Source organism: Castor canadensis, chromosome 11 (assembly GCF_047511655.1).
Source record: "Castor canadensis chromosome 11, mCasCan1.hap1v2, whole genome shotgun sequence".
Lineage (NCBI taxonomy): Eukaryota > Metazoa > Chordata > Mammalia > Rodentia > Castoridae > Castor > Castor canadensis.
This window is the reverse complement of record NC_133396.1, coordinates 37,814,730-37,840,904: the sequence shown is the minus strand read 5'-3', so window position 1 is coordinate 37,840,904 and position 26,175 is coordinate 37,814,730. Positions and strand designations below refer to the sequence as shown.

The window sequence follows — 26,175 nt, the reverse complement described above, 5'->3', positions numbered from 1 at the left end:
TGAGAACAGCAACAACAAAAACAACAAAAGGTGGTAAAACAGAAATAAAATTATTGTAGGAGAGAGGGAGGAAGCAGAAGGTTTTGTGACCCAAACCTCTTGAGTCTGCTTTTGTATTTCAGCGAGGGAAGAGCTGGAGCACATGTGAGAGAAGTCAGACCAGCTCTATGTCTTGGGGAGGAAGGTGCCAAGATTTCTGCCTCAGGTACTGTCTGCTAAGTTAGGGCTGCCGCAAGCCCTTTCCTTCTCAAGTATCCTGGTTATGGACCATGGAAACCTGAGAGGTAGGAATCAGTAATTTGGGGTCACAAATTTAGAAAACCAGGTACTATGTGGTCATAAAACCAAATGCTTTAAAAATTACGTAGCTTTTAACAAAGACAGTTCAATGGAGGAAAGAAAAGTCTTTTCAACAAATTATATAATTAGATATCCACATATAAATAAAAGAATATTGGATCCCTGCCTCCCACTTTATACCCCACAATTAACTCAATGGATTATAGGCCTGAAAATAAGAGGTAACTATAAAACTCTTAGAAAAAAATCATAGGAGTAAATATTTATGACCTTGATCTGTTATGCTTGATCTTAGCCAAAAGGCTGGGAAGTGACATTGACCTTGGGTTACACAGTGTTTTCTTGGATACAATATTAAAAGCACAAATGGCCAGCCAGGTGCTGGTGGCTCATGCCTGTAATCCTAGCTACTCAGGAGGCAGAAATCAGGAGGATTGCGGTTCAAAGCCAGCCTGAGCAAATAGTTCACAAGATCCTATTTCAAAAAAACCCATCACAGAAAAGGGCTGGTAGAGTGGTTCACAGTGTAGACGTTGAGTTCAAACTGCAAAAAAAAAAAAAAAAAGAAAGAAAACACAAATGACAAAAGGAAAATTGGACTATGTCAAAATTAAAAATTAGTCTTCTGTAATTGATGCCATCAGGAGAGTTAAAAAAAAAAAGGCCAAGCGTGGTGGCTCATTTTTGTAATCACAGCTATACAGAAGGTGTAGGTGGGAGGATCACATTTGAGGTCGGCCCAGGCAGAAAAAAAAGGTGAAACTCTATCAAAAAAGCTGAATGTGGTAGTACCTGCTTATAATCCCAGCTTTGGAAGGCGGGTAGGAGAATCATAGTCCAGGGCTGGACCTGGACCAAAGCACAACACCCTACCTGAAAAATAAATGGTCTGACAGTTAAGAAGTAGGAAGGCAGGAAGAAAGGGAGGAAAGGAAGAGGAAAAACCTCCATGGAATGGAGGCCAATAAGGGACTGTTACCCAGAATACATAAAAGAACTCTTACAACTTAATAATGAAAAGACAACCCAGTGTTAAAATGGGCAGAGTCTGAATAGACATTTCTGCAAAGAACATGCACAGTTACCCAGTAATCACAGGAAGATGTTCCACATCATTTGACATCAGGGACATACAGATCAAAAGTAGTGAGGTACCACTGAGTCTGTGTTTACTTTATTATTAATAAATGGTCACAGTTATGTACTATGATGACATGTTTTAAAACTTTTTTTCCTGGAGCTTATAATGTATGTTTAAAAGATTTGCTTAGTTTTTTTGTGTATCTATTGCTATTTTTCCCTTTGGCTCATCCTTTCTGGAATGAATGCTCTTGACCTGTGCCATATACCCTTGCTTCTCTCCTGAGTTAGATCTGTTTTCTAACACGTCCTTTTCTTTCTTGATGTATGCTGTCATTTACACAGAAGCATATCTTCTCATGAGAGAGTGTGGAAAGTATTTGTGTGTGTGAAGCTATCTTTGTGTAATTCTCACCTTGATTAATGATTTAACTGTGTATAGAATTTGAGGTTGGAAATCCTCAGAATTTTGAAGGCATTTCTTCATGAACCTCTGGTATGTGTAATTACTATTGAATAAGATGTCTAATGTCATTGTGTTTTCCGTTCCTTAATATGAAGGGTAGCCAAATAATTTATCGTCAAAACCAGGGCACTTAGGTAGCTAGCCTGACTGAAATATAAGGCAACAGGCATGAACCAGAATTCTGCATAAACAGGGACATGTCGTCACCTTCTTTGTATTTGTATGACCTGTCTTTTTCTCTGCTTAGGATCTTCTGGTGTTTTACATTTCATACTGATGTGGCTTGGCAAAAGCCTTTTTTCATTCATTTCACTACACTGACTCTTTGTAGGCTTGTTCTGTTCTTCAGTTTGGGGAAATTTTCATTGTGATTTCTTTAAAAAATTTCTTCTAGTGTTTGTTAGTCAGATATTTGACTTTCTCGATTGTCCTCTGTTTTTTTCCTTCTTTTTCAAATAAGCAAAGGGGATGTTATCATTTTATCTTTTTGTTGTGTATCAAATTTTCAAGCATTTATCTTCTAATTCTTCTATTGGATTTTAAATTTTTTTCTGTTTTGTGTTTAAGAGAAGGCATTAAAAAGTTTATTTGGAATCTGTTAAACCTGGGCAAAGCTTTTGGCTTTCTTAAATATAATTATGCTGTGAACTAAACTCTTGGGTAGCACATCCTCAAGTGTCAGAACTTGTGCTGTAGTCCATTTGTGCTGCTATAAAAAAAATACCACAGACTGTCTAATTTATAAAGGACAAATTTGGACTGGTGGAATGGCTTAAGTGTAGAGAGCCTGCCTAGTAAGCACAAGGTTCTGAGTTCGAACACCAGTACTGCAAAAAACAAAACCAAATTTCCTCACAGTTTTTGACACTGGGAAGCCCAAGATCAAGGCATCAGCAGGTTTGGTTGTCTAATGAGGGCTTCTCTCTGCTTCTAAGATGGTGTTTTGGTATCAGTTGAATCCTCAAGAGGAGAGAAGGTTCAGAGAGTAACATAGAGATTTCCTCTTATACCTCACCCCAGCCCTCTGTTTTCCCATTCTGGAGCTTGTCTGATTGAGTTTTTTCAAAGGGTAAATGTCCTTTTCTCCAGTGAGAGGAGTTGGTACATGCAGTTAGTCACTTGCCTGCACAGGTCAGTGAGGGTGAGAAAGCACAACTGGTCTGCTCCTTACTCCTCTTCTCTCTACCTTTTGTGGTCACTGCCACTCCAAGTGCTGGGCATCTCCAGGACTCTGAGGGCCTAAGTGACTGCACCCTCATCTTTACTTCCTTTGACACTTGGGTGATAATTTTACCTTTTACTCCCTTGTCTATTGCTGTCTTGGAAGATTTTATAAAAATATGCTTTCATTAGCTCTCTCTGTTTTCTTTCTTGTGGATTACCACCTTTATTTTATTCCTTTACTGTACTATCTTTTAGCAGGATTTAGAAGAGAGAAGAGATAAACTGATGTGTTTTATCTGACTATGGCATGCCTGTCTTCTAGTCAGAATATTATAAATGTGATTAGATGCTCAATAGCACTCTCAGTGCCCCTCCTCATGTGTGCTGTGATGGGTTAAACAGGCTCTGCTGGGCTGGCTTAGAAACCCAGCTTCACAGCAATCAAGAATCTCCCCAAAAGAAAAGTCCAGGAACTGATGGATTCTCTGCTGAATTCTATCAGACCTTTAAAGAAGAACTGATACCAACCCTCCTTAAACTGTTCCACAAAATAGAAAGGGAAGGAAAACTGCCTAACATATTTTATGAAGCCAGTATTACACTTATCCCAAAACCAGGCAAAGACACCTCCAAAAAGGAGAACTATAGGCCAATCTCCTTAATGAACATTGATGCAAAAATCCTCAACAAAATAATGGCAAACCAAATTCAACAACACATCAAAAAGATCATTCACCACGACCAAGTAGACTTCATCCCCAGAATGCAGGGGTGGTTCAACATACGAAAATCAATAAATGTAATAAACCACATTAACAGAAGCAAAGACAAAAACCACTTGATCATCTCAATAGATGAAGAAAAAGCCTTTGCCAAGCTCCAACACCATTTCATGATAAAAGCTCTAAGAAAACTAGGAATAGAAGGAAAGTACCTCAACATTATAAAAGCTATATATGACAAACCTACAGCCAGCATTATACTTAACGGAGAAAAACTGAAACCATTCCCTCTAAAATCAGGAACCAGACAAGGATGCCCACTATCTCCACTCCTATTCAACATAGTACTGGAATTCGTAGCCAGAGCAATTAGGCAAGAAGAAGGAATAAAAGGAATACAAATAGGTAAAGAGACTGTCAAAATATCCCTGTTTGTAGACGACATGATCTTATACCTTAAAGACCCAAAAAACTCTACTCAAAAGCTCCTAGACACCATTAATACTATAGCAAGGTAGCAGGATATAAAATCAACATAGAAAAATCATTAGCATTTCTATACACTAACAATGAGCAAACTGAAAAAGAATGTATGAAAACAATTCCATTTGCAATAGCCTCAAAAAAAATCAGATACTTAGATGTAAACCTAACAAAGGATATGAACAACCTCTACAAGGAAAACTATAAACTTCTGAAGAAAGAGATTGAGGAAGACTATAGAAAGTGGAGAGATCTGCCAGGCTCATGGATTGGTAGACTCAACATAGTAAAAATGTCTATACTCCCAAAAGTAATCTACATGTTTAATGCAATTCCCATCAAAATTCCAATGACATTCATTAAAGAGATTGAAAAATCTACTGTTAAATTTATATGGAAACACAAGAGGCCACAAATAGCCAAGGCAATACTCAGTCAAAAGAACAATGCTGGAGGTATCACGATACCCGACTTCAAACCATATTACAAAGCAATAACAATAAAAACAGCATGGTACTGGCACAAAAACAGACATGAAGACCAGTGGAACAGAATAGAGGACCCAGATACGAAGCCACACAACTATAACCAACTTGTCTTTGACAGAGGCGCTAAAAATATATGATGGAGAAAAGACATCCTCTTCAACAAAAACTGCTGGGAAAACTGATTAGCAGTCTGCAAAAAACTGAAACTAGATCCATGTATATCACCCTATACCAAGATTAACTCAAAATGGATCAAGGATCTTAATATCAGACCCCAAACTCTAAAGTTGATACAGGAAAGAGTAGGAAATACTCTGGAATTAATAGGTATAGGCAAGAACTTTCTCAATGGAACCCCAGCAGCGCAGCAACTAAGAGATAGCATAGATAAATGGGACTTCATAAAACTAAAAAGCTTCTGCTCAACAAAAGAAATGGTCTCTAAACTGAAGAGACCACCCATAGAGTGGGAGAAAATATTTGCCAGCTACACATCAGACAAAGGACTGATAACCAGAATATATAGGGAACTTAAAAAACTAAATTCTCTCAAAACTAATGAACCAATAAAGAAATGGGCAAGTGAACTAAACAGAACTTTCTCAAAAGAAGAAATTCAGATGGCCAAAAAACACATGAAAAAACGCTCACCATCTCTAGCAATAAAGGAAATGCAAATTAAAACCACACTAAGATTCCACCTCACCCCTGTTAGAATAGCCATCATTAGCAACACCACTAACAACAGGTGTTGGCGAGGATGCGGGGAAAAAGAAACTCTCTCACACTGCTGGTGGGAATGTAAACTAGTACAACCACTCTGGAAAAAAATTTGGAGGCTACTTAAAAATCTAAACACTGATCTGCCATATGATCCAGCAATACCACTCTTGGGGATATACCCAAAAGACTGTGACACAGGTTACTCCAGAGGCACCTGCACACCCATGTTTATTGCAGCACTATTCACAATAGCCAAGTTATGGAAACAGCCAAGATACCCCACCACTAACGAATGGATTAAGAAAATGTGGTATCTATACACAATGGAATTTTATGCAGCCATGAAGAAGAACGAAATGTTATCATTTGCTGGTAAATGGATGGAAATGGAGAACATCATTCTGAGTGAGGTTAGCCTGGCCCAAAAGACCAAAAATCGTATGTTCTCCCTCATATGCGGACATTAGATCAAGGGCAAACACAACAAGGGGATTGGACTGTGAGCATATGATAAAAGCGAGAGCACACAAGGGAGGGGTGAGGATAGGTAAGACACCTAAAAAATTTGTTAGCATTTGTTGCCCTTAACGCAGAGAAACTAAAGCAGATACCTTAAAAGCAACTGAGGCCAATAGGAAAAGGGGACCAGGAACTAGAGAAAAGGTGAGATCAAAAAGAATTAATCTAGAAGGTAACACACACGCACAGGAAATTGATGTGAGTCAACTCCCTGTATAGCTATCCTTATCTCAACCAGCAAAAACCCTTGTTCCTTCCTATTATTGCTTATACTCTCTCTACAACAAAATTAGAGATCAGGGCAAAATAGTTTCTGCTGGGTATTGAGGGGGTAGGGGGGAGAGGGAGGGGGCGGAGTGGGTGGTAAGGGAGTGGGTGGGGGCGGGGGGGAGAAATGACCCAAGCCTTGTATGCACATATGAATAAAAAAAAAAGTCGTATGAAAAAAAAAAAAGAAAATGTGGTATTTATACACAATGGAATTTTATGTAGCCATGAAGAAGAACGAAATGTTATCATTCGCTGGTAAATGGATGGAATTGGAGAACATCTTTCTGAGTGAGGTTAGCCTGGCCCAAAAGACCAAAAATCGTATGTTCTCCCTCATATTTGGACATTAGATCAAGGGCAAACACAATAAGGGGATTGGACTTTGAGCACATGATAAAAGCTTTAGCACACAAGGGAGGGGTGAGGATAGGTAAGACACCTAAAAAACCAAATAGCATTTGTTGCCCTCAACGAGGAGAAACTAAAGCAGGTACTTTAAAGCAACTGAGGCCAATAGGAGAAGGGGACCAGGAACTAGAGAAAAGGTTAGTTCAAGAAGAATTAACCTAGAAGGTAACACACATGCACAGGAAATTAATGTGAGTCAACTCCCTGAATAGCTATCCTTATCTCAACTAGCAAAAACCCTTGATCCTTCCTATTATTGCTTATACTCTCTCTACAACAAAATTAGAGATAAGGACAAAATAGTTTCTGCTGTGTAGCGAGGTGGTGGGGGGGAGAAGGAGGGGATGGCAGGGGGTAAGGGAGGGGGTGGGGGAAGGTGGGTGAAATGACCCAAACATTGTATGCACATATGAATAAAAATAAATAAATAAATAAATAAAATTGAACTCAGAATTCTTGTGCCAATGTCCCTACAGTTTTATTGTCAGCAAAGTTCTTTTGGGGATCTATGTGCAGTACTGGTGTTTGAATTCAGGGTCTTGCACTTGCTAGGCAGTCGTTCTACCACTTTAACCATGCTCCCAATCCTAGTCAGCAACTTGTTTAAAAGAAGTTTTGCTAATTAAATTTAAATCCAGTGATAACAACAGTTGTGGGAAACAGTAGTTGACATGGGAATAGTTTAATTATGCCTTTTTTTTTATCATTGTTTATTTTTGTTTTGTTTTGTTTGGGCAGTATTGGGGTTTGAACTCAGGGCCTCTTGCTTGCTAGGCAGGCGCTCTACCACTTGACCCACTCTACCAGCCCTTACTTAAAGAGATTCTGTTTGTTTTTTTTGTTTTGAACTTTTTATTGTTTGTTTTATTTTTTGGTACATTCACATTCCTACTTTGGATACAACAAAATCATCTGAAAGTTTGAACTGAATATATTAGACTCAGTCACATAAACCAGCACCATTTTCTTCATGAAATACTAAGCAGAGCCGCATAAAGTATGTGGGTAGAGAAAATGCAGGCCTGGACATGTGTAGTGTGCAGAGTGATAGAAAGGCAGTGCTACACCAACTGAGTGCATGAATGGCAGTAGCTGATCCACCTCAATTGTGTGGCTTCAAATTTCCAGCTTTGTCAAGGTCATAAGGGACTCTCTTTCAGATGAGGCTGCCCTGTTGTGCTAGGGCAGCCTTCAGTGAGCACTCACTGTCCAGTAGCCATGACTGTCCAGCCTCAGGGATCAGGGACAATTAGGAAAACCAGGAATGGTGCTTTGTAATCTCTTGTGTGATGGGAACAAGGTAAGGGCAATGACATGTGGTCATTCTGGTATTTTCCTCTGCTTTTATTATACTCCTCTTCTTTTTCCATTATTCTTTTTTGTTGTTATTATTACTATTATTATTGCTACCCTTCCCCCATTCCCCAACCTTGCTTTTCTTAGAATATTGACTAGGAACCAGAGCCCATTTGTGCTGAGCCTTAAGGCAGCTGTTTATACGGCAGCAGTGTTACATAGGTTTACTCTGTCGTATGTCTGTGTAGCACTGGATTTGGATCTTGTATTTAGCTGCCAGAAGTGACTGTGATGAAGTAGAAGAGATAAACTGATAGATTGGCTGCCAGAAAGATGTTGGGAATCAATCAGATAAACAGGGTAGAGAAATAGCTTGCTGTTTTCTAGTGTTAATAAACCAGTGGCCTCTGGTCCCCACATTTTAAAACATAATTGCTGTGGTTATAATGTCCAATATAAGCAAATGAAAAGACTTCATAGAAACGTTTTAATTGTGATTGAGATACTCTTTTCCCTTTTGCAATAAGGATGCATCTTGTGGTAGTGAATATTTTTTATAAATTTGTTTTACTTCTTGTAGTGCTTACATAAACAAATGAAAATTAGAAAGTAACCTACTTTCATAGGAATTTATTTCTTCTCCATCTCCCACAGGCTTTAGCTATTTAATTTAGTGAAATATCTATGTTGCTACTATGTCTACCTACAAAATAATTGCTTTTTTTTGTGAAGGAACAAGTTTTAAAGTCAAATTTGTATTACTGATGGATTATTAGCAGGAACTAATTTTTTTGGAAGCAGTACTGGGGTTTGAACTCAGGGCCTCACACTTGCTAGGCAAGCTCTTTACCATTTGAGCCACTCCACCAGTCCAGCAGGAACTAGTTTATTTTAGTTTCCTCTCGATTTTGCTTACATTTTTGAAATTTTGATCTCTGTTGCTATTTCTTTGTATACAATACTTGTTTAGATGATATAAAAAAAATAAGGTGATATCTAGTTTTATTACTGTAACTTAAAATTTTCTTTTAATGTTTAAGTTCCATCGTATCTCCTCACTTAGGTCTTAAGATCCCATGCAGATTCCTAAGTATACGTGAAAGATACAGATTTAGTCTTTGATTGGATGCAGTGCAGTACCCAGGATTAAGAGAAGAGTAGGAGAGTAATTTAGAGTTCCTGTGGAGTTCATTGTAGAGAATGGGAGAGCGGCCCTTTGTGTTGCACTTGAAGTGAAAACAAATGATTTTATTTTGGTTCCTTCTTAAAGTTTTTGTGGCTATGAGTGTGTTGGTGTCATGTTTGGGTAAATCACTTGATAGCCAGTATGGGAGAATGACAGCTATGGAAAGCAAGAGAGTGAAGTACACGCTCTTAATTATCTACAATTAAGACTTTTGCCTGAGGAAGATCTTCCTGAATCCTGGAGATTATAGTTCAGGAATTAATCATGCACCATTATCCTATGGGTGAGAAGCTGATACATTTTTGTTTTTGCCACACAGCCCTTCCCACCTGACCTTTTAAAGATTCTTCATTGATATCAATAGGGCAGACAAAACTAATCAAAAAACAATGAAAGCACACACATTGATCTATTTGAAATGATCTGCAGTACTATAAGTCTTCCAAATGGACTTCTGTTCTTAGGTATTGCTATAGCCACCTTTTAAAAGATACATAAATATGAAAGGGTTAATGGGAATTCGGTCATGCTCTTGCCACTGGGTTGTCTCTTATTGATTGTAGTTTAAAAGCTGTCACTATGCCATTCAGAATTCCTTCTGTGTCCTTTTAAAGTCAGTTGGTGCTGGGAGATGATAAATCAGTTGCTTTTCTTTCCTCCTAGCTCCTTCGAGAACTCATAGAACGGAAGACCAGCTCCTTGGATCCCAATGATCAGGTGGCTATGGGAAGGTAATTTAGATGTGGTTTTTCTACTCACACAGCCTATGTAATAGTTTTTCCCTTTGAGTCCCCTTAATTCTGCCTCCAAGACAGTGATTGGTCCTATAATTATCAAAGTTAATAAAGAAATTAAGAGGTAGAAAGACAAAATGACTAATTGCCATAAAAGTCTATCTTTTGCTCTTTGCTGGGTGTGGCTTGTGATTATATCCATATCAGTCTGCTGACCAGTGCATAAAAAGCTGCTACCCAAATGTGTGCTTTCAGCTGTCAGAATGTGGCACTGTGCACAACAGGTTCCTTGCTCAGAATCAAATCTGCTTTGTTGGCTTCAGTAAAAGCTGCAGCACAATTAGAAGTGGAATGTGACAGCATTACCCAGATGTCAGGGTAGAATGCGAAGTAGTGAAGGAAGGCTCTTGTGTGTACGCTTCATCCTGTGGTTAGAAAATAAAAAGGGCACGTGGAGTGTTACCTAATGAATAGGACATTTAAATACCATGAGCCATATTTGCAAAAGCATGAAAGGAAATGAAAGCTGTTAAGTGTCAGAGTGGGATTCTGGGCAGAGCAGCATTCTGCGTAAACAGTGAAAAATTTGTGTTGATGTAATGCTTTTATCTGAGTAGAATATGATTTGAATTTTCAGGTAGGATGTTGTGATATTTTGTGTATCTCTGGAATGCTATAGAGGCTGGTCACAATAAATATACTGTGATAGAGCAAATTGCATTGAAGTGTTGATTATAGTGTACATTTATCTGACTTTACAATAAAATAAATTATGGTCATTAAGATTATATTAAGATTACAGTAATTGGATTTCCCTAGTTTTTTTTTTTTTGATGTTGAGTTTTTCATTGTATAAATCAGGTAAGATGACTAGCTCCTGCTACTGTTTCTTCCTCCTCTTCCTCCTTTTTTTCCATATTTGTTCATAGAGCAATTTGTGACAATTTTCTTAGTTGAGTATCTCTTATTTGGAAAATTAATTTCTTCATATCTAACATGACTACAGAATATATGACTCTTGTGTGGATGCTGATCCAATGAATCACTTATAAAATTGAGACAGTCTGTGAAATTTGAAGACTGAATATTTGAAAGTAAAGAATTATTGTTACTTTTTATTTAGGTGTGATGATGGTATTGAGATGATACTGGGGAGAGAGTCCTTTCATCAACACATACTGAAGTGTTTATAAATGGAGAAATGAAAATTAAGTAAATGACTATAAATCTAGCAGTCAGTCTGGATACGGTGGCTCACGCCTGTAATCCTGACTCCTCGGTATTGGAGATTGGAAGGATCATGGCTCAAGGCCAGTTTGGTCAAAAAGTTAAGCATGACCCCATCTCAACAAATAAGCCAGGCAGTGGTATCAGATACTGTAATCCCAGCTACATGGGAGTCAGAGATAGGAGGATCGATGTCTGAGGCCAGCCATAAGCAAAAGACCAAAACCAAAACATTAACAACAAAAAATCCCATAAGACCTTATCTGAAAAATAGCAAAGCAAAAAGTGCTGGGGGCATGGCTCAAGTGGTAGAGCACTTGCCTAACCCCAGTACCACAAAAATAAGCAGAACAAATGAACAAACAAAAACCTAAACAGAGAAATTAGTATCAATAATGGATAATTATTAAAAATTAGCAAAAATTAGAAAACAGAAGAAAAAGCACTTGAATGTTAGAAAAGGGAAAGTAAGAGTTAATTCATGTGTTCAAACCAACCAGCAGTTGCACTTAACAAGAGAACATACTGCACACCTAAAACACTGGAAGAAAACCTAAGCAGCTATGCTTAGTTTGCTGGGTTTTCATGTAGATGGGTAGATCTAGTGCTTGTCACAGCAACTCCAAATTCTAAGGAGCATTGTTAACCAAATTTGCTGTAGAATTTCCCAGCTGCCACTTGCTTTTTACCATTGCACAAATCCTCTTCAATTGATTAGTCACTTTGGCTTCAGACTGCCTTGAGAAATTTGATATAGGTTGATGATTTCCTTCTGCAGGATTGTTAGTGAGAAAAATTCCAATTTGTCAATATGTACAGCTATTTTGTTAGTGACGATGCATAACATTGCTTGTGAATTTCCCAGGCAGTGGCTTGCAATCCAGAAGCTACGAAGCAAGATTCGCAAGAAGGTAGATAGGAAAGCCAGCAAAGGAAGAAAACTTCGGTGAGTTATTGGAAAAAATTTTAATATATCATGTATCATGTAGGTGTCTTCTCTTATATTTTGGTGGTTATGTCATTTTTCTCTTCTGATGATTCTGTTTTGCGGAACAGAACAACAAAAATGATATTCAAGTTTTTCTCACTCTAAAATGGAAATCTAGTTTTAATGAATTTTTATTCTTCTGTTTTGAATAAGGATGTGCTAACATGCTATCTCTATTTCCTTGAAAGAAAGATAAGAAATAAGAAAACACAGTCAAGATAGTTAAAATTATTTTAGTTTTAAAAAGACACAATTAAAGGACTCTGGAGAATGTTAACAATTGTTTAAATGAGATGAGAAATGTAATTTTTATGAGAAAAATAGAGAAATATCTGAATATAGGAAAACTCTCTGCCCTGTGAGCTCTTTATGGAGTTTTACAAACATACATACAAGAGTAGGAACTGACACTTAGACTTATACCTTTGGTAACTCTGTGCATGTATGTGTGTGTGTGTGTGTGTGTGTGTGTAATATATCATCTTACAAAGCCTGTGTCAAAAGAATTGCTTGTAGTTCAGGTGCACATTGAAAAAAAATCTTAAACTTGCTTTAGATAGTTGTAAGCAGATAGCTAAGCCCACATCCTACTTAGAGAGCCTGCCTGTCATTAAATTCCCCGTAGATAAATGTGGATCTCTCTCTCTTTGTTTTTTGTGGCACTAGCATTTGAATTTCGGGCTTTATGCTTGCAAAGCAGGTACTCTGCTGGTTGAGCCACTCCTCCAGTCCTATCTGTTTCATTTTTAAAGACTTTCAGATGGTACATAGCTATGATCCCTACACTTGGGAGTCTGAGGTAGGAAGGTCTTGTGTTTGAGGGTCAACCTGGGCTACATAGTGAGACCCCATCTCAAAAAAAAAAAAAAGATTTCACAACCATTTTAACTTGTTTGTCAGTTAACAAAACCCATCTGGAAATGCTTTTTTTTTTTTTACTTTGCAAAAGTACAAAATAGCTTTTTCATCATATGTTGGTTTACAGTCACTTATATTAAATCTCAGTTTAAATTGTTATAATTTAAGTTTTCATTTGTTGAAATGTGTCTTGGGTGCATTGTTACTGTAGTGGCTAGGAGTGTAGTATAGTAGCAAGAGCTGGATTGCCTGAATCCCAGCTTTGATAGTGACTAGAAGTTACTTTGGGCAAACCGTAAACTCTCTTCACTAGATCCACTAGATCCATCTATAAGGTGAGTTTGCTGATTGAATGAGGAGGGTAGGTACAGATCTTAGAATAGGGCCAGGTACTGGGTAAGCACTATGTAAGTATTTGCTGCCATTATTACTATTACTGCTGTTGCTGTCATTATTCCAAAGCTGGGTCAGTCTCCTACCCTGCTGTTCATTTACTTGCTTACTCATTTGCTTCTTCTATAACTTCTTCCTCCTTCTTCTCCCACCTAGGCTTTAGAGAGCAATGTTACTAATAGTACTTTATAAGTGATCAGGCTGAATGATTAATTACCTTATTCTTAACTTTTGGGATCAAATTTTTCTCCAGTGCTGTGCTTTTAAAATTATAACTTTTTTTTTCCCGAGGGTACTGCGTTTGAACTCAGGGCCTCATACATGCTAAGCAGGCACTCTACCACTTGAACCACTCTGCCAGGCCTTTTTTGTGTTGGACATTTTTGAAGTAGGGTCTCTCAAACTCTGTGCCTCGAGCTGGCTTAACCGTGGTCCTCCTGATCTCTACCTCCTGAATTGGTAGGATTACAGGTGTGAGCCACTAGCACCCAGCTTAAAATTATAACTTAGTGAGGCTATAGGTGTCTTCTGGAAGGAAGAATCAATGATTTCAAATAAGGAGATTTGAATTGACATCTTGGCTATGTGGTTTTGGTTCTTTATTCTCTGGGCCTTGCTTTATTTACTAAGTGGAGATAATAATCCCTACCTTATAAATCTGGTGTGGGAATTAAATAGTATGTAAATGTCTGGTACACACTTGACATTCAAATATTCGTTTCTTTGGTTTCTCTTTGTTTATCTATGGCATTTCTCTTGCAAATACATGCTTTTCAAAAAAACTGAGAGAGGTTGAGCACCCACATCTGTGATCCCAGCACTTGGGAGGCTGATGCAGGAGGGTCAGGAGTTCGAACCAGCATAGACTACATAGCAAAAACCTGTCTCAAAAAAACCCAAAATAAATATTAAATAAAAAATAAAAAAATTGAAAGGAAAAAAAAAGCCATTTCTCCATTATTATATTATTATGAATTTTAAAACTATTGTGAAATAGCTGTATTATATGTACCTTTGAGGTAAGTAGTGGTGTACTTTATCCTTTAAGACAATTTTAACTTTATGATCACACAATCAATGCCTTGAAGGTATTATTCAACCATAAAATGTTTTGGAATGATTATGATAATAAAACTAAAACTCTCATCAGGTAATGAGAAATGCTTTAGCCATAAACATAACACAGACTAAGAAATCCAGATCCACATGTACAGCTAAGTTGCAGAGCATGTGCTTAGCATGCACAAGGCCCTGGCTTTGGTTCCCAGCACCAAAAAAAGAAAGGAAAAGGAAAACAAAGCAGAATGTGTGTTGAAGAAAGTTTGTGTGACAAGTAACTTAGAATATGAATCTGTTGTTTCCTGTATCAAAACACATTTATCAGATCTCATTAAACTGTACATTTGAGATGTGTGTCAATGCAATTATATAACTTTGTTCTTTTTTTTTTTTTTTGCTTAAAATTTTTTTTTATTATTGTGATACCTTGTGACATTTACCAAAGTTCTTACAATATATCATAGTTGAATTCAACCCCTCCATCATTCTCTTTTATCCCCTCTACAAGAACTTTGTTCTTGTAGCATTTTGGTAGTGGTTGGAATTCCCATATCCAGAGGCATTAAAATCTTATTCTGACAATAGACAGGCAAGAGATACTTTGTGTTTAAGCAAGGCTAAACTTTAAAATATAACAAGTGGTTTTAATGTCCTATCTGGTGTAGGAGCCATAGTAGGCACATCCAGTCTGGAGAGCATAGCAGACAATTGCAGACAGTGATACCATGTGGTGGGTGCTACAGTAGAGGTAATCCTTCCCCAGCCTTGTAGGAACACAGACTGCTCAGGAAGACTCTGTGAGATGTGACATCCACAACAAACTGAAAGACTGGTAAGAGTTAGTCCAGTGAAAGACAAAAAAGAACATTTGCAAAGCCATTTGCTGACTTTGTCAGGGCCCCATTTTGGGAATTGAAGTTTGTTTTGGAGGAGAATTAAAATAAAGAGAGGGAGTGGCAGGAGATGAGATTGTGTTTGTAGGTGAGTGCCAGATCATGGTCATGCTAATAGTTTTGAACTTCATTCTGTTGTGAGGTATTGAAAGATCTAAGCAGAGAAGTATTGTCAACACACTTGTATTTTAGAAAGACAATTTTTGGGGTTTTGTGAACTTGGAGGAAATGGTCTATAAATTTATGAGGGTAAGGGCTGGAAGAAATAGGAGTTGATGGATTGAGAGACATTAATGTAGGTAAGTAGTTCATACTTCAGAGTGACTTCATGCAGTCAAGCAAAAGAAAGCAAGGAGATTAGAACAATTTCCAGCATTTCAGAGGGAACAGATAGATTTTGATATTCTTCATTGATATGTGTACACTGCAAGAAGGAAGTTGATTTTTTATTTTTGAGGGAGAAGTGGATTCATTTGCAGAATATGTTGTTTGACACAACCTTGAGATGTCTAAGTTTAGAGATAGATTTTTGAGGCAAGAGAAGGATCTAAATATTTTTTGGTTGATAGTTTGGAGACATTTGCAAGTTGCATGTCATATGGCAAGTCTATGTGACAAGAATAAAACTCTGAGGAATGTCGCCTTACATGAGATTGAGGAAGAGGAGCAAGCCTATAAAGAATGCTGAGGAAGAATGGTCATTGAGATAAGAGGACAGGAGAGAATAAGATAAAGCAGGGAACATACAAGAATATTTAACAAGGCCTAAGAGTGCCAGATGACCTAAAAGTCAAGTAGGGTAGGATCATTTCATCTGTGAGTACGTCTCCTCCAGAGGCTTTCTTGGCTGCTGTGTCCAGATCCACAAACCAAAGGCCTTTCCATACTTGAAATGCCTCTAGAGTTTTTGCATAAATTTTTACTGTCTTAACTGGTTTGTTGCATAAAACCCTTTTGGATTACCAGTTGATGTGCTGCCAAAAGGTCAGAAATAATTCCAGTTTTTAATTAAATGTAGAGGGAATGAGAGAACCGGAAAATCACCACTAGGCAAGCACCATAGTAATAATTTTGCAAGCCAGATCACCAATGACTGCTAGAATCAACTGGCAAAAGTTTGAGGAGAAACAGTATATTTGCATGGTCTGTCCCAAGATATTTTTCAATTACAATGGGAAAAATAGTAACTTTACAATGGAGAAATCCAGCAGATACCACCTTAACTGAGGATTTGAGATTAACAATACAGTCCAAGCATGGTGGCACATACCTCTAATACTAACACTCAGGAAGTAGAGACAGGAGGATTGCAATCCAGCAAGACCCTGTCTCAGAAAATCACAATTAAAAAAAAAATTAGCAAACTGGTAATAAGACATATCTGTCTTCTGTAGAAGGACACCACATCATTTATTGCCCAAAATGCCAAATCTCAGTCTCATCATAAAGCATCATATAAATCCAGTGGTGCACACCTATAATGCCAGCTACCCAGGAGAAGGAGATAAGGAGGATCGTGGTTCAAGGTTGGCCCTGGGCAAAAACACAAGACCTCTTCAAAAAATAGGTAAAGAAAAGAGGACTAGGGGAAAGAGCCTGTTTAAGTGGTAGAGATCCTGTTTGTTTAGCAAGTGTAAGGCCAAGAGTGCAAACCGTAGTACTGCCCTTTGCCCCCTAAAAACAACATACAAATCCAGTTTTTAAAACAGTATAGAATATCTGTCCAATACTCTTCAAAAATGTCAAGATAATGAAAAAATGAAGAATAATGAAGGACTGTCATAGATTGACAGCGACTAAGAAGATAACATAACTAGGTGCAATATGGTATCATAGATTGGATCTTGGTGAAGGAAAATGACACTAGGGTAAAAATTGGCAAAATTTGAATAATATTTGTAGTATCAGTAATGGTATTGTACCATTGTTAATTTCCTAATTTTGATAATTATACTATGTTTTTGTAAGTTGTTAACCTTAGGGAAACCTGGGTGAGGATGTATATAAGCTCTTTCCTATTTTTACAACTTTTTTCTAAGTCTAAAATTTTTGCAAAGTAAAATAAAAGTAATAAATGTGTATTGGGATTTTTTGGGGGGGGAGGGTGCTTTGTCATCTGTTCTCACCTAGCTCTTCTGTGACCACAAATGTGAAGTTTTGGAGCCAAAGTGTGGAAGTTTGGAAGCTGACACCAATTTACTGACCTTGAGAATTGAGCAAGTTACTTTACATTCATGTGCTTTAATTTTCTCATCTGTGAAACAAGTGTAATCATTGAAATCACATCTCATAGGGTTGCTGTGCATATTAAATAAACTGATTTATATAAAATATTTAAAGAAGATAAGTAACTTACCCAGCATCACAGAGCTAGTAAGTAGCAAACTGGGATTTGAACTAATTGGTCTGATTCCAGAAGCTATGCTACTGACCTCTGGTTTTTGAGTTGTTGGACAGGCAGGACCAACCAGCCTAAGCAGGCACCAAAATGACATCTTGGCTGTATAAGCATCCTGTCCTAAAAGAGTAAACTAAGTGGTCCAGGGTAGGCAGGAATAGTCTGAGTAATTCCTCACATTAGACTTCAGGAACAGGGAGGGAGGGCATTCCAGTTGTCCTCACTGATTCTAGGCCCCACCATTAAACAGTTTTGCTTCTTGTTTGTGGTAGGGTTGGAAAGATGATTCTCAGAAAAGTTACAACAAAGACTAACATTCGTTTAGGGAAACAGTTTAAATGATAACAGGCATTATAAATAATAGTGTTGTCAGACTGGGTTTGGTACTTCCTAGTTGGATGCTAGGAAATAAATTATTACTACAAAAAATAAAAGAAATATTTGGGGTTTTAGAAATAATTTCAAACACTGATTATTAGTATTTTACTTAGCATTTCATATAAGTGGATTTAATCATGACTTAATCAAAGTCATAATGTAAATGAATTAAACTCTCAGGCATTTAATAAGGAGATGTCAAGGTTGGGGTATAACTTAGTAAAGCACTTGTCTACCATTCTGAATTCAATCTTCAGCACTGCAAAAATAAAGAGATGTTTTACTGTATTTATTTCCTTGCAACAAAATTAATCTTTTCTTAGTATGAATACCTTTCTTAAAAGGTATTCTGATATTTAAAAATGTGCCTATCCTAAGGAGCACTGAGAGGATATGAAAGCACTACACTAAGTGTACATTGCTAAATCACCTTTAATCTGATTGCTTCTTAAAGCCTGTATTTCATTGTGTAGTTAATAGTCACTCAATATTTTGCACAAAGGCATTCTAGAGAGCAGTACCATTCAGTAAAAATATATATTATGTATATAATTTTTTTTCTTAAAGCCATATGAAAAAAGCAAGAAGAAACAGGCTAGCTTAATTTTAGCAATATATTTTATTTAACTCTATAGGCCGAAGATATGATTGCAGGCTGGATGCAGTGGCTCATGCCTGTCAGCAATTTCACATCTAAAGTTTATCCCATAGAAATTATGCGGACAAACCTTAACTTTGGGGCTGGGAATGCAGCTTAGTGATAGAGCCCTTGCTTAGAATGCACAAAGCTCTGGGTTCAGATCCCAGCACACCAAAATGAATAAACAAATTTAAAAACTTCACATTGTCATCATTCAATATGTTTAAGGATGAGGAAAGGCTATATAAATGCCCATCCATAGGAGATTAGATAAATTAAATGAACACACTGAAATATTCAGAAACTATGAAAAAAAGAATGGAATATGATATCTAGTTCAACGCAAGGCAAAAGCATAATGCAGAATATTAAATACAATCATTTGCTCAACAAGAGGGATATGTTCTAAGAAGTGAATGTCGTTAGGTAATGTCGTCATTGTATGAGCATCACAGAGTGTTCTTCACAAATGTTGGTGGTACAACCCACCACACCCCTAGGCTGTAGGGATGTGCTGCTGCATTTGTGACCATCATTGCCCAGAGCAATGTTCTGCGGTGCATGACTACATAATTCGTTCCCACTTTTATTTTTAAGTATCTTATATCCATTTTATGTGGAAATTTGGGATTTGAACTCAGGGCCTTCACCTTAAACCACTCCACCAGCCTTATTTTTCTGTTGGGTTTTTTTGAAATAGAGTCTTATGAACTATTTGCCTGGGCTGGCTTCAAAATGTGATCCTCCTCATCTCTGCCTCCTGAGTAGCTAGGATTACAGGCATGAGCCACCAGTGCCTGGCTACTAGGCATTTTTAAAAAGCAAGTATTGATATATAGTTTTTTAGTATTTCTTCTTTCCACCTGACAAAAAGTGAAAAATTGGAAGCAATGAAAATACACGGTACTCGCATTCCTGGCATTGTAGGCAGTCATTCAGATATTGCTTAAGGGGCAATGCTAAATGAGATAAAGTGGATATGAAAATGTGTGTATGTTTAAGAGGATTGCTGTAGAAAACAAATATAAGTATAACAATAATTGTCTGTAGGTGGAGGGACTGTGCATTTTGTGTGTGTGCTTCATTTTCCAAATTTTCTATGAGGAACTTTTTCTGTTACTCTTGGATTGTGGAAAATCTCTTTAGTATTATTCTTGTAAAATTCATTTGCCGAGAAAGAATGAAATTTGGGAGGCTTAGTGGTATGGGGGGGTTGAACTCAGCCTCATACTTGCTAAGCAGGAACTACCACTTATTAACACCACTAGCGTAGGAGGCTTAGATGTAACTGGTACAATAGAGAATTGAATTATTTGATATATATAAAAGTGTTTCTAAAACTGAAACATTATGCACATGAAAATATTCATCATATTTTTGTGGATTGTGTTTTGCCCAAGTAGAGGTTTTTGTGGTTAGAATTTTTTAATATATATAATGTATGTATATGTAGATATGTGTGCATATATGTGTATGTTGTCACACAAGCTTCTTCCATTATGATAAATATAATTGAATTTGGTACAGTTTGGTATGTATAAGTCCATATATTTGTTTAGCCTCTTTTACCAGGGAATTTCAAAACACTTCATAGAAAAACATCCCTTTTCTATTGGCAGGAAATATAGGTGCATTAACTTAATTTTTAGAACACCTCAACTAAAGGTCTTGGACTCAAAACTTGTTCTAAATTCGGTTGTGCTCCTTCATTTAAAGATGGGGAAAATGAAAAACCTAGTGGAGCTCATGTGAGGAGATGATGTGGAATTGAAGCTTTCTCTGGCTCAAGAAACAAGTGCCAGTATGTGATGGTGTTCATGAGGTATTGCATCCAGGTGTTATGCCACTACCTGTGCTTTACCAAGCAGGTAGCTTTAAGGACACTGAAAAATGATTTAAAATGTACACAGAGGCTGAGTGTGGTGGCATACACCAGTAATCCTAGCTACTTGGGATATAGAGATGGAGGGTTATGGTTTGAGATCAGCAGGCAAAAAGTTAGTAAGACTTCATCTTAATAAATAAGCTGGGCATGTTGGTGTGTGCCTGTCATCCCAGCTATGCAGGAGGTATAAATAGGAAGATCTCTATGTAGATAAACTAGATCTCCTATCCCCTGGCATAAACTAGAGCTCCTATCCCCCCCAAAATAACCAAAAGACTGGAGGTATGGCTCAAGAGGTAGAGCGCCTAGCACGCAAAGAGGCCATGAGTTTAAACCCCAGACCACCAAAGATGGGGGCAGGGGGAGTGTACACAGAGAAGGCAAATGGGATAGTCAAGTTCTCATTGACTTTTCTGGAGTAAGGTCAAAGGGTTTATATATTTGTGCTCAGAGGCACAAGTATATCTACTCTTTTTTTCAGCTGTGATATAAATGGATCTGTGTTGATCTCCTGTTATTTACAATATACTATTAGATTCTTTTCCTATAGTAGTAAGGAAAAATATAGTTGTGAGTAGTAAATGCCTGTGGATTTTTCCTTATTTTACTCAGGGGCCAAATGCTCCAGTGATCAGTTTTGGGCTTCGCTGAAGCACAGAGTGTTCACTTTGCAAGGCTAATGGTTACTAAAGTTGCTGCCTTTGGTGTCTTACTTTATTTAGGTTTCACGTCCTTAGCAAGCTTCTGAGTTTCATGGCCCCTATTGACCACACTACAATGAATGACGACGCCAGGTAAGTGATAGATTAACTATATGTCTCAAATGGCTGTACGACAGCCTGATATTGACCTATTCTATAGCCTCTTACCCTCTTGTTTCTACTTATCAGTTAACCATTTGTCTTTGGCATCATAGCAAGGAACTTTGTCACTTCTCTTCACTCCCATAATTACTGAAAGCAAAATAAAAAATTTGGTAGTCCATTTTTGCTGTTTTGTTTGTTTCTAACATTAGGTAGTCTACCTGCCCAGGACACCTAAGTTTCTCTCTAGGACAGAGTCCAGGTCAGCACATGTGCATGCTGTAATGCAGTGGGAGGTTTGTGCAGATGCTCTGTTTTTAGAATGACTCTAGAGATTGCTGGGAATAACCTAGTACCATGTTATTGTGTGTCACATTTTTACAACACAGATGGGAAGTGTTCATAATTATTAGGATATCATTATCACCACATACTACTTTCCCTCAAGCGAATAGTTTTGGTTTTGCTAAATTGCAAATACCTCATTCTTGGGGGTGTGTGCAAAGAGAGTTAAAAACAATTTTTTTTAAAGTAATTTTGAGGTAGAGAGGGACTTTGTAAGGATGACACTGAGACAAAAAAAACAAAAGGAAAATTATTAATAGAGCTGACTACATAAAAGTCACAATGAGAAAGACATGGAAAGCAAAGTTACTAGGTAAGTGACAAACTACAACAAAAAAGTTTTATAGGTGATATAGTTCTCTATTTATGTACAGTATTTGCAAATCTTTTTTTTTTTTCAAATCTCTTAATATCCCAGTAAGAATAATGAGCAAAGTGTCAACTAGCAGACTTAAAAATTACAAAATTAAAATCTTAAGTGGCAAAAAAAATTTTAATCAAAGAAATGCAAATTTAAATAATGAGATTTCATTTTTTAATTATTAAGTTAGAAAACATTAAAAAAGATTGGCTTCCCCCCCCCCCCAGTGTTGACGATGTGAGGAAATCTACTTTAATATACTATTGTTGAGAATATGATTGGCAAAATCATGTTGGAGGGTTACTTGTCAATGTTTTACTGAGTGTTTGTTTGCAGTATTGGGGATTGAACTTGGGGCCTTACACATGCTAGGCAAGCACTCTACCACTTGGTCATGCCCCTAGCCTTTTGTTGTATTTTGTTTTTGAGATACAGTCTTGCTACCTTTTCCTGGATTAGCCTTGAATTCAGGATCCTACACCTCCCAGGGATCTGGTATTATAGGCATGTACTAATATGCTTGGCAATTTTTTGTAATTGTAAGACCCTCCCACCCCCAGGACTAGGGATTGAACCCAGGGCATTGTGCATGCTACCCATGTGCTCTACCACTTGAGCTATGTCCCCAGCCCTTTTAAAAATTTCAAATGTCTCTGTTAACCCAGAAAAATATACTTCTAGGAGTTGACCTTATTGCACCATTGTTTATAGTGATAAAAATAAATCATCCAAATGACCATCAGGAGGGAGCTAAGTAAGTCACATTAAAATTGTTCAATGAAATTAGCAGCAACTGTTAAAGGGTGAAGTAGAATTGTTTAGCATAATGTTTCAGTGGAAAAAGTAGACTACAGATTGTTATATGCATTATAATTCCGTTTCTGAGTAAACATAAAATCGACTATGTATCCCTTATTCACAATGGTTGGGACCAGAAGTGATTTAGATTGTGTAATTTTTTGGATTTTGGAATGTTTGCATAGACCTTACTGGTTGAGCATCTCTAACAAGAAAATCTGAAACCAGAAGTACTCCAAACCCAAACTATTTGAGGGTTGTGTTGATAGTCAAAAAATTTCAGGTTTCAGGGACTGAGGATGTAGCCCAGTGGTTGAGCACTAGCATTCTTGAGCTCCTGGGTCCCATCCCCAGCACTGCAAAAGCAAAACAAGTAAAAATTAAGCAGGTATATGTTTGTCCATATGCAAACTTTCTCTTTTTCCTTTTTTTTTTCTTTTTTTTTGGTTCTAGAGTTTGAACTCAGGGGGCAGGTGCTCTACCACTTGAGCCACTCTGCTAGCCAATGTGTATTCATATGTATGTGTATATCCCAGTGCTTAAGAAAGTCTGAGAGTCTGTATATCCTAATATTCAGAGTATTTACTTGTGGAGAAGTGAATAGGATGATGAAGGGAGTGAAGAAAAACTTTCAGTGTTTTATTTTTTGTTTGTCTGTTTTGCTCTCTCTAATCTTTTGCCATGAGAATGAATTCATATTAGTTGTCATTTAAAAATAAGCACTGGAGCAATAACACAACTCTCCTGCTTATTGCTGGGTGGGATGGAATAAGAAATGATTTTACTTGCTATTGTATATTCTGTAGTATTTAAATTTTTCTACAATAAGGTTATGTTGCTTTATATCAACAGAAAAAAAGACATTTTTATTTTCGAAATCATACATGTAAAATACAGAAAGGCAGTGGGAAAGTTCTGATTGCTTTTCTATTGAAGTATATAAATGAAAGATCTTCTCTGCCTTGTGGTTTCTATCCTAAACTGGCTTTTTAAAACCTACCTTCTTCTTTTCAACCCCACCCTCACCCCTTTAATTGCGGTAAAACACAAGTAACACAAAATTTCTTGGTTCTTAGCTTACCCAGCTCTGGAAAAAGAGCTATCCCCTTTCCTTAAGTTGTTTCTTGCCTCTGGTTTACTCACAAATAGGCCTAAATTGGATTAATACCCAGTGAGTTGGGGGGGAGGTGTCTAAGTCCACATCCTTGAATCTTCCATATCTCTTGTTCAGTTTGAGCTGAATAAATTTGCACTTGGTTGAACTGGATTGAAACAACCCAGCTCTCATTAAGAGAGAGGGGAATCTTTTTTTTTTTTTTTATTCATATGTGCATACAAGGCTTGGTTCATTTCTCCCCCCTGCCCCCACCCACTCCCTTACTACCAACTCTGCCCCCTCCCGCTCCCCCCCACCCCCTCAATACCCAGCAGAAACTATTTTGCCCTTATTTCTAATTTTGTTGTAGAGAGATTATAAGCAATAATAGGAAGGAACAAGGGTTTTTGCTGGTTGAGATAAGGATAGCTATACAGGGCATTGACTCACATTGATTTCCTGTGCGTGGGTGTTACCTTCTAGGTTAATTCTTTTTGATCTAACCTTTTCTCTAGTTCCTGGTCCCCTTTTCCTATTGGCCTCAGTTGCTTTTAAGGTATCTGCTTTAGTTTGAGAGGGGAATCTTTAACACCAGGTATTAAAATGTCCTAGTAGAGGAAAGAGTACTGTCTTTGAAGAATCTTTACAAGGGCAATGACATCTTCATTTCGTTTTTCCTTCATTTTTGCTCCTACAGATTGTTTTCTCACACTAGGAATTTTTCTCTTTTAGTGATCTTTTTTAATGCAAAGTAGCTGGGTTGAGTCCCTGTGTTAGCAAATTTTCCTCTGGGAGCATTTCTTTCTGGGTACACTTTGGATACTGGTTTATGTGCTTTCAGGTCTGTTGTTAGCAAAAGTTTTCATGTAGCCCCCAGTATTTCATATGTGCTAGTCCGTTAGGTTTATACTCTTAGGCATTATGAGGTAGACAGGTGGTTTCTGTTGCATACATGATGAACATTCTCATCACTGAGAGAAAACCAAGGAGATCCCACTTCGCCCATGTTTTATGGACGAAGTACCTTTGGTACTGTTGGTGTGGACCAGCTCAGCTCCCAGAGCAACTACCGTTTGCCTTTCAGAATCATCTTTGCTAGGAAGCAAGAAATCCTGTGGTTCTACAGAGACAAAGTTACTGGGCTGAGGAGGAGTTCAAAGGCTTGATGTCTCACTGGCAGGGAAAGCATTCTAAGCAGAGTGTACCAAGAGCAGGTCTTACTTTACTTGCATGATTTACAGAGATGCTATCTACTTCTATATTGAAGTTTCTGAAACAGCTTACCATATACAGTGTGAAACTCCCAGGGTTCTATTAGACCAGAGGGAGTTTGCTATAAAAATGAAGATGATCTGTTATTGTGGTGCAAAGTGAAGAATTCAGGGTTATAGAAATAATCAGCTGCTTTTTGCCTGGGCTTTGTTTTGTTGTTTTGAGGCAGGGTGTTGCTATGTAGTAGCCTAGGTTGGCCTGGAACTCACTATGTATCCTTGACTGACCTTGAGCTAACAATCCTGCTGTGCTGACCCTACAGGGAGCACCATCACGCCTGGCTTGCCTATGACTTTTGTTGTTGACAGTCCTGGGGTTTCAAGTCAGTGCCTGTGCTTCCTAGGCAAATGCTCTACCCCTTGAACCATGCCCCAGCCCTTTTTGTTTTCTTTTTTTCAGATAGGGCCTTGCACTTTTGCCTGGGCCAGCCTCAGACCACGGTCCTTATATTTCTGGCTCCCCAGTAGCTGGGATTATAGGTATGTACCACCATACCCAGAACTCGCCTGTTTTTGACAGAGCTGCTGCGGTAGATAGATTTTAAAGAAATGAATGTGAATTCTTCTGGGTGTTGGTGGCTCACACCTGTAATCCTAGCTACTTGGGAGGTACAGATTGGGAGGATTGTGGTTCAAGGCCAGCCTGAACAAAAAAATTTTCAAGATCCCCCTACCCCCCATCTCAACCAATAGCTGAGTGCAGTGATGTGCACCTGTCATCCCAGCTATGCAAGAGGCTGAGTTCAGGAGAATCACAGTTCAAGGCCAGCCTAGGCAAAAAAATTTGTGAGATTTCATCTCAACAGACAAAGCTGGGTATGGTGGCATACACCTGTCATCTCAGCTACTGCCAGAAGCATAAATAGGAGGCTCATCATCTAAGCCTGCCTGGGCAGAAATTGAGACTATTTCCAAAATAACCAGAGTAAAAAGGGCTGGGGGC

At 37.8% G+C, this 26,175-nt stretch overlaps 1 protein-coding gene across 3 annotated transcripts in view; it reads left to right on the top strand.

The window, feature by feature from the left end:
• The window catches only part of Aatf (apoptosis antagonizing transcription factor), a 99,998-nt gene that overhangs the window by 57,376 nt on the left and 16,447 nt on the right, over window positions 1–26,175 (top strand). Inside the window, exons 9-11 of one of the 3 annotated variants that reach the window (XM_020171095.2) lie at window positions 9,769–9,836; window positions 11,932–12,012; window positions 21,281–21,352. In XM_020171095.2, the coding sequence (XP_020026684.2) occupies window positions 9,769–9,836; window positions 11,932–12,012; window positions 21,281–21,352 (221 nt within the window). Of the gene's footprint in view, window positions 1–122; window positions 206–9,768; window positions 9,837–11,931; window positions 12,017–21,280; window positions 21,353–26,175 lie in introns of those variants that run through there. The other 2 variants (XM_074046304.1, XM_074046303.1) reach the window with 2 other exon arrangements.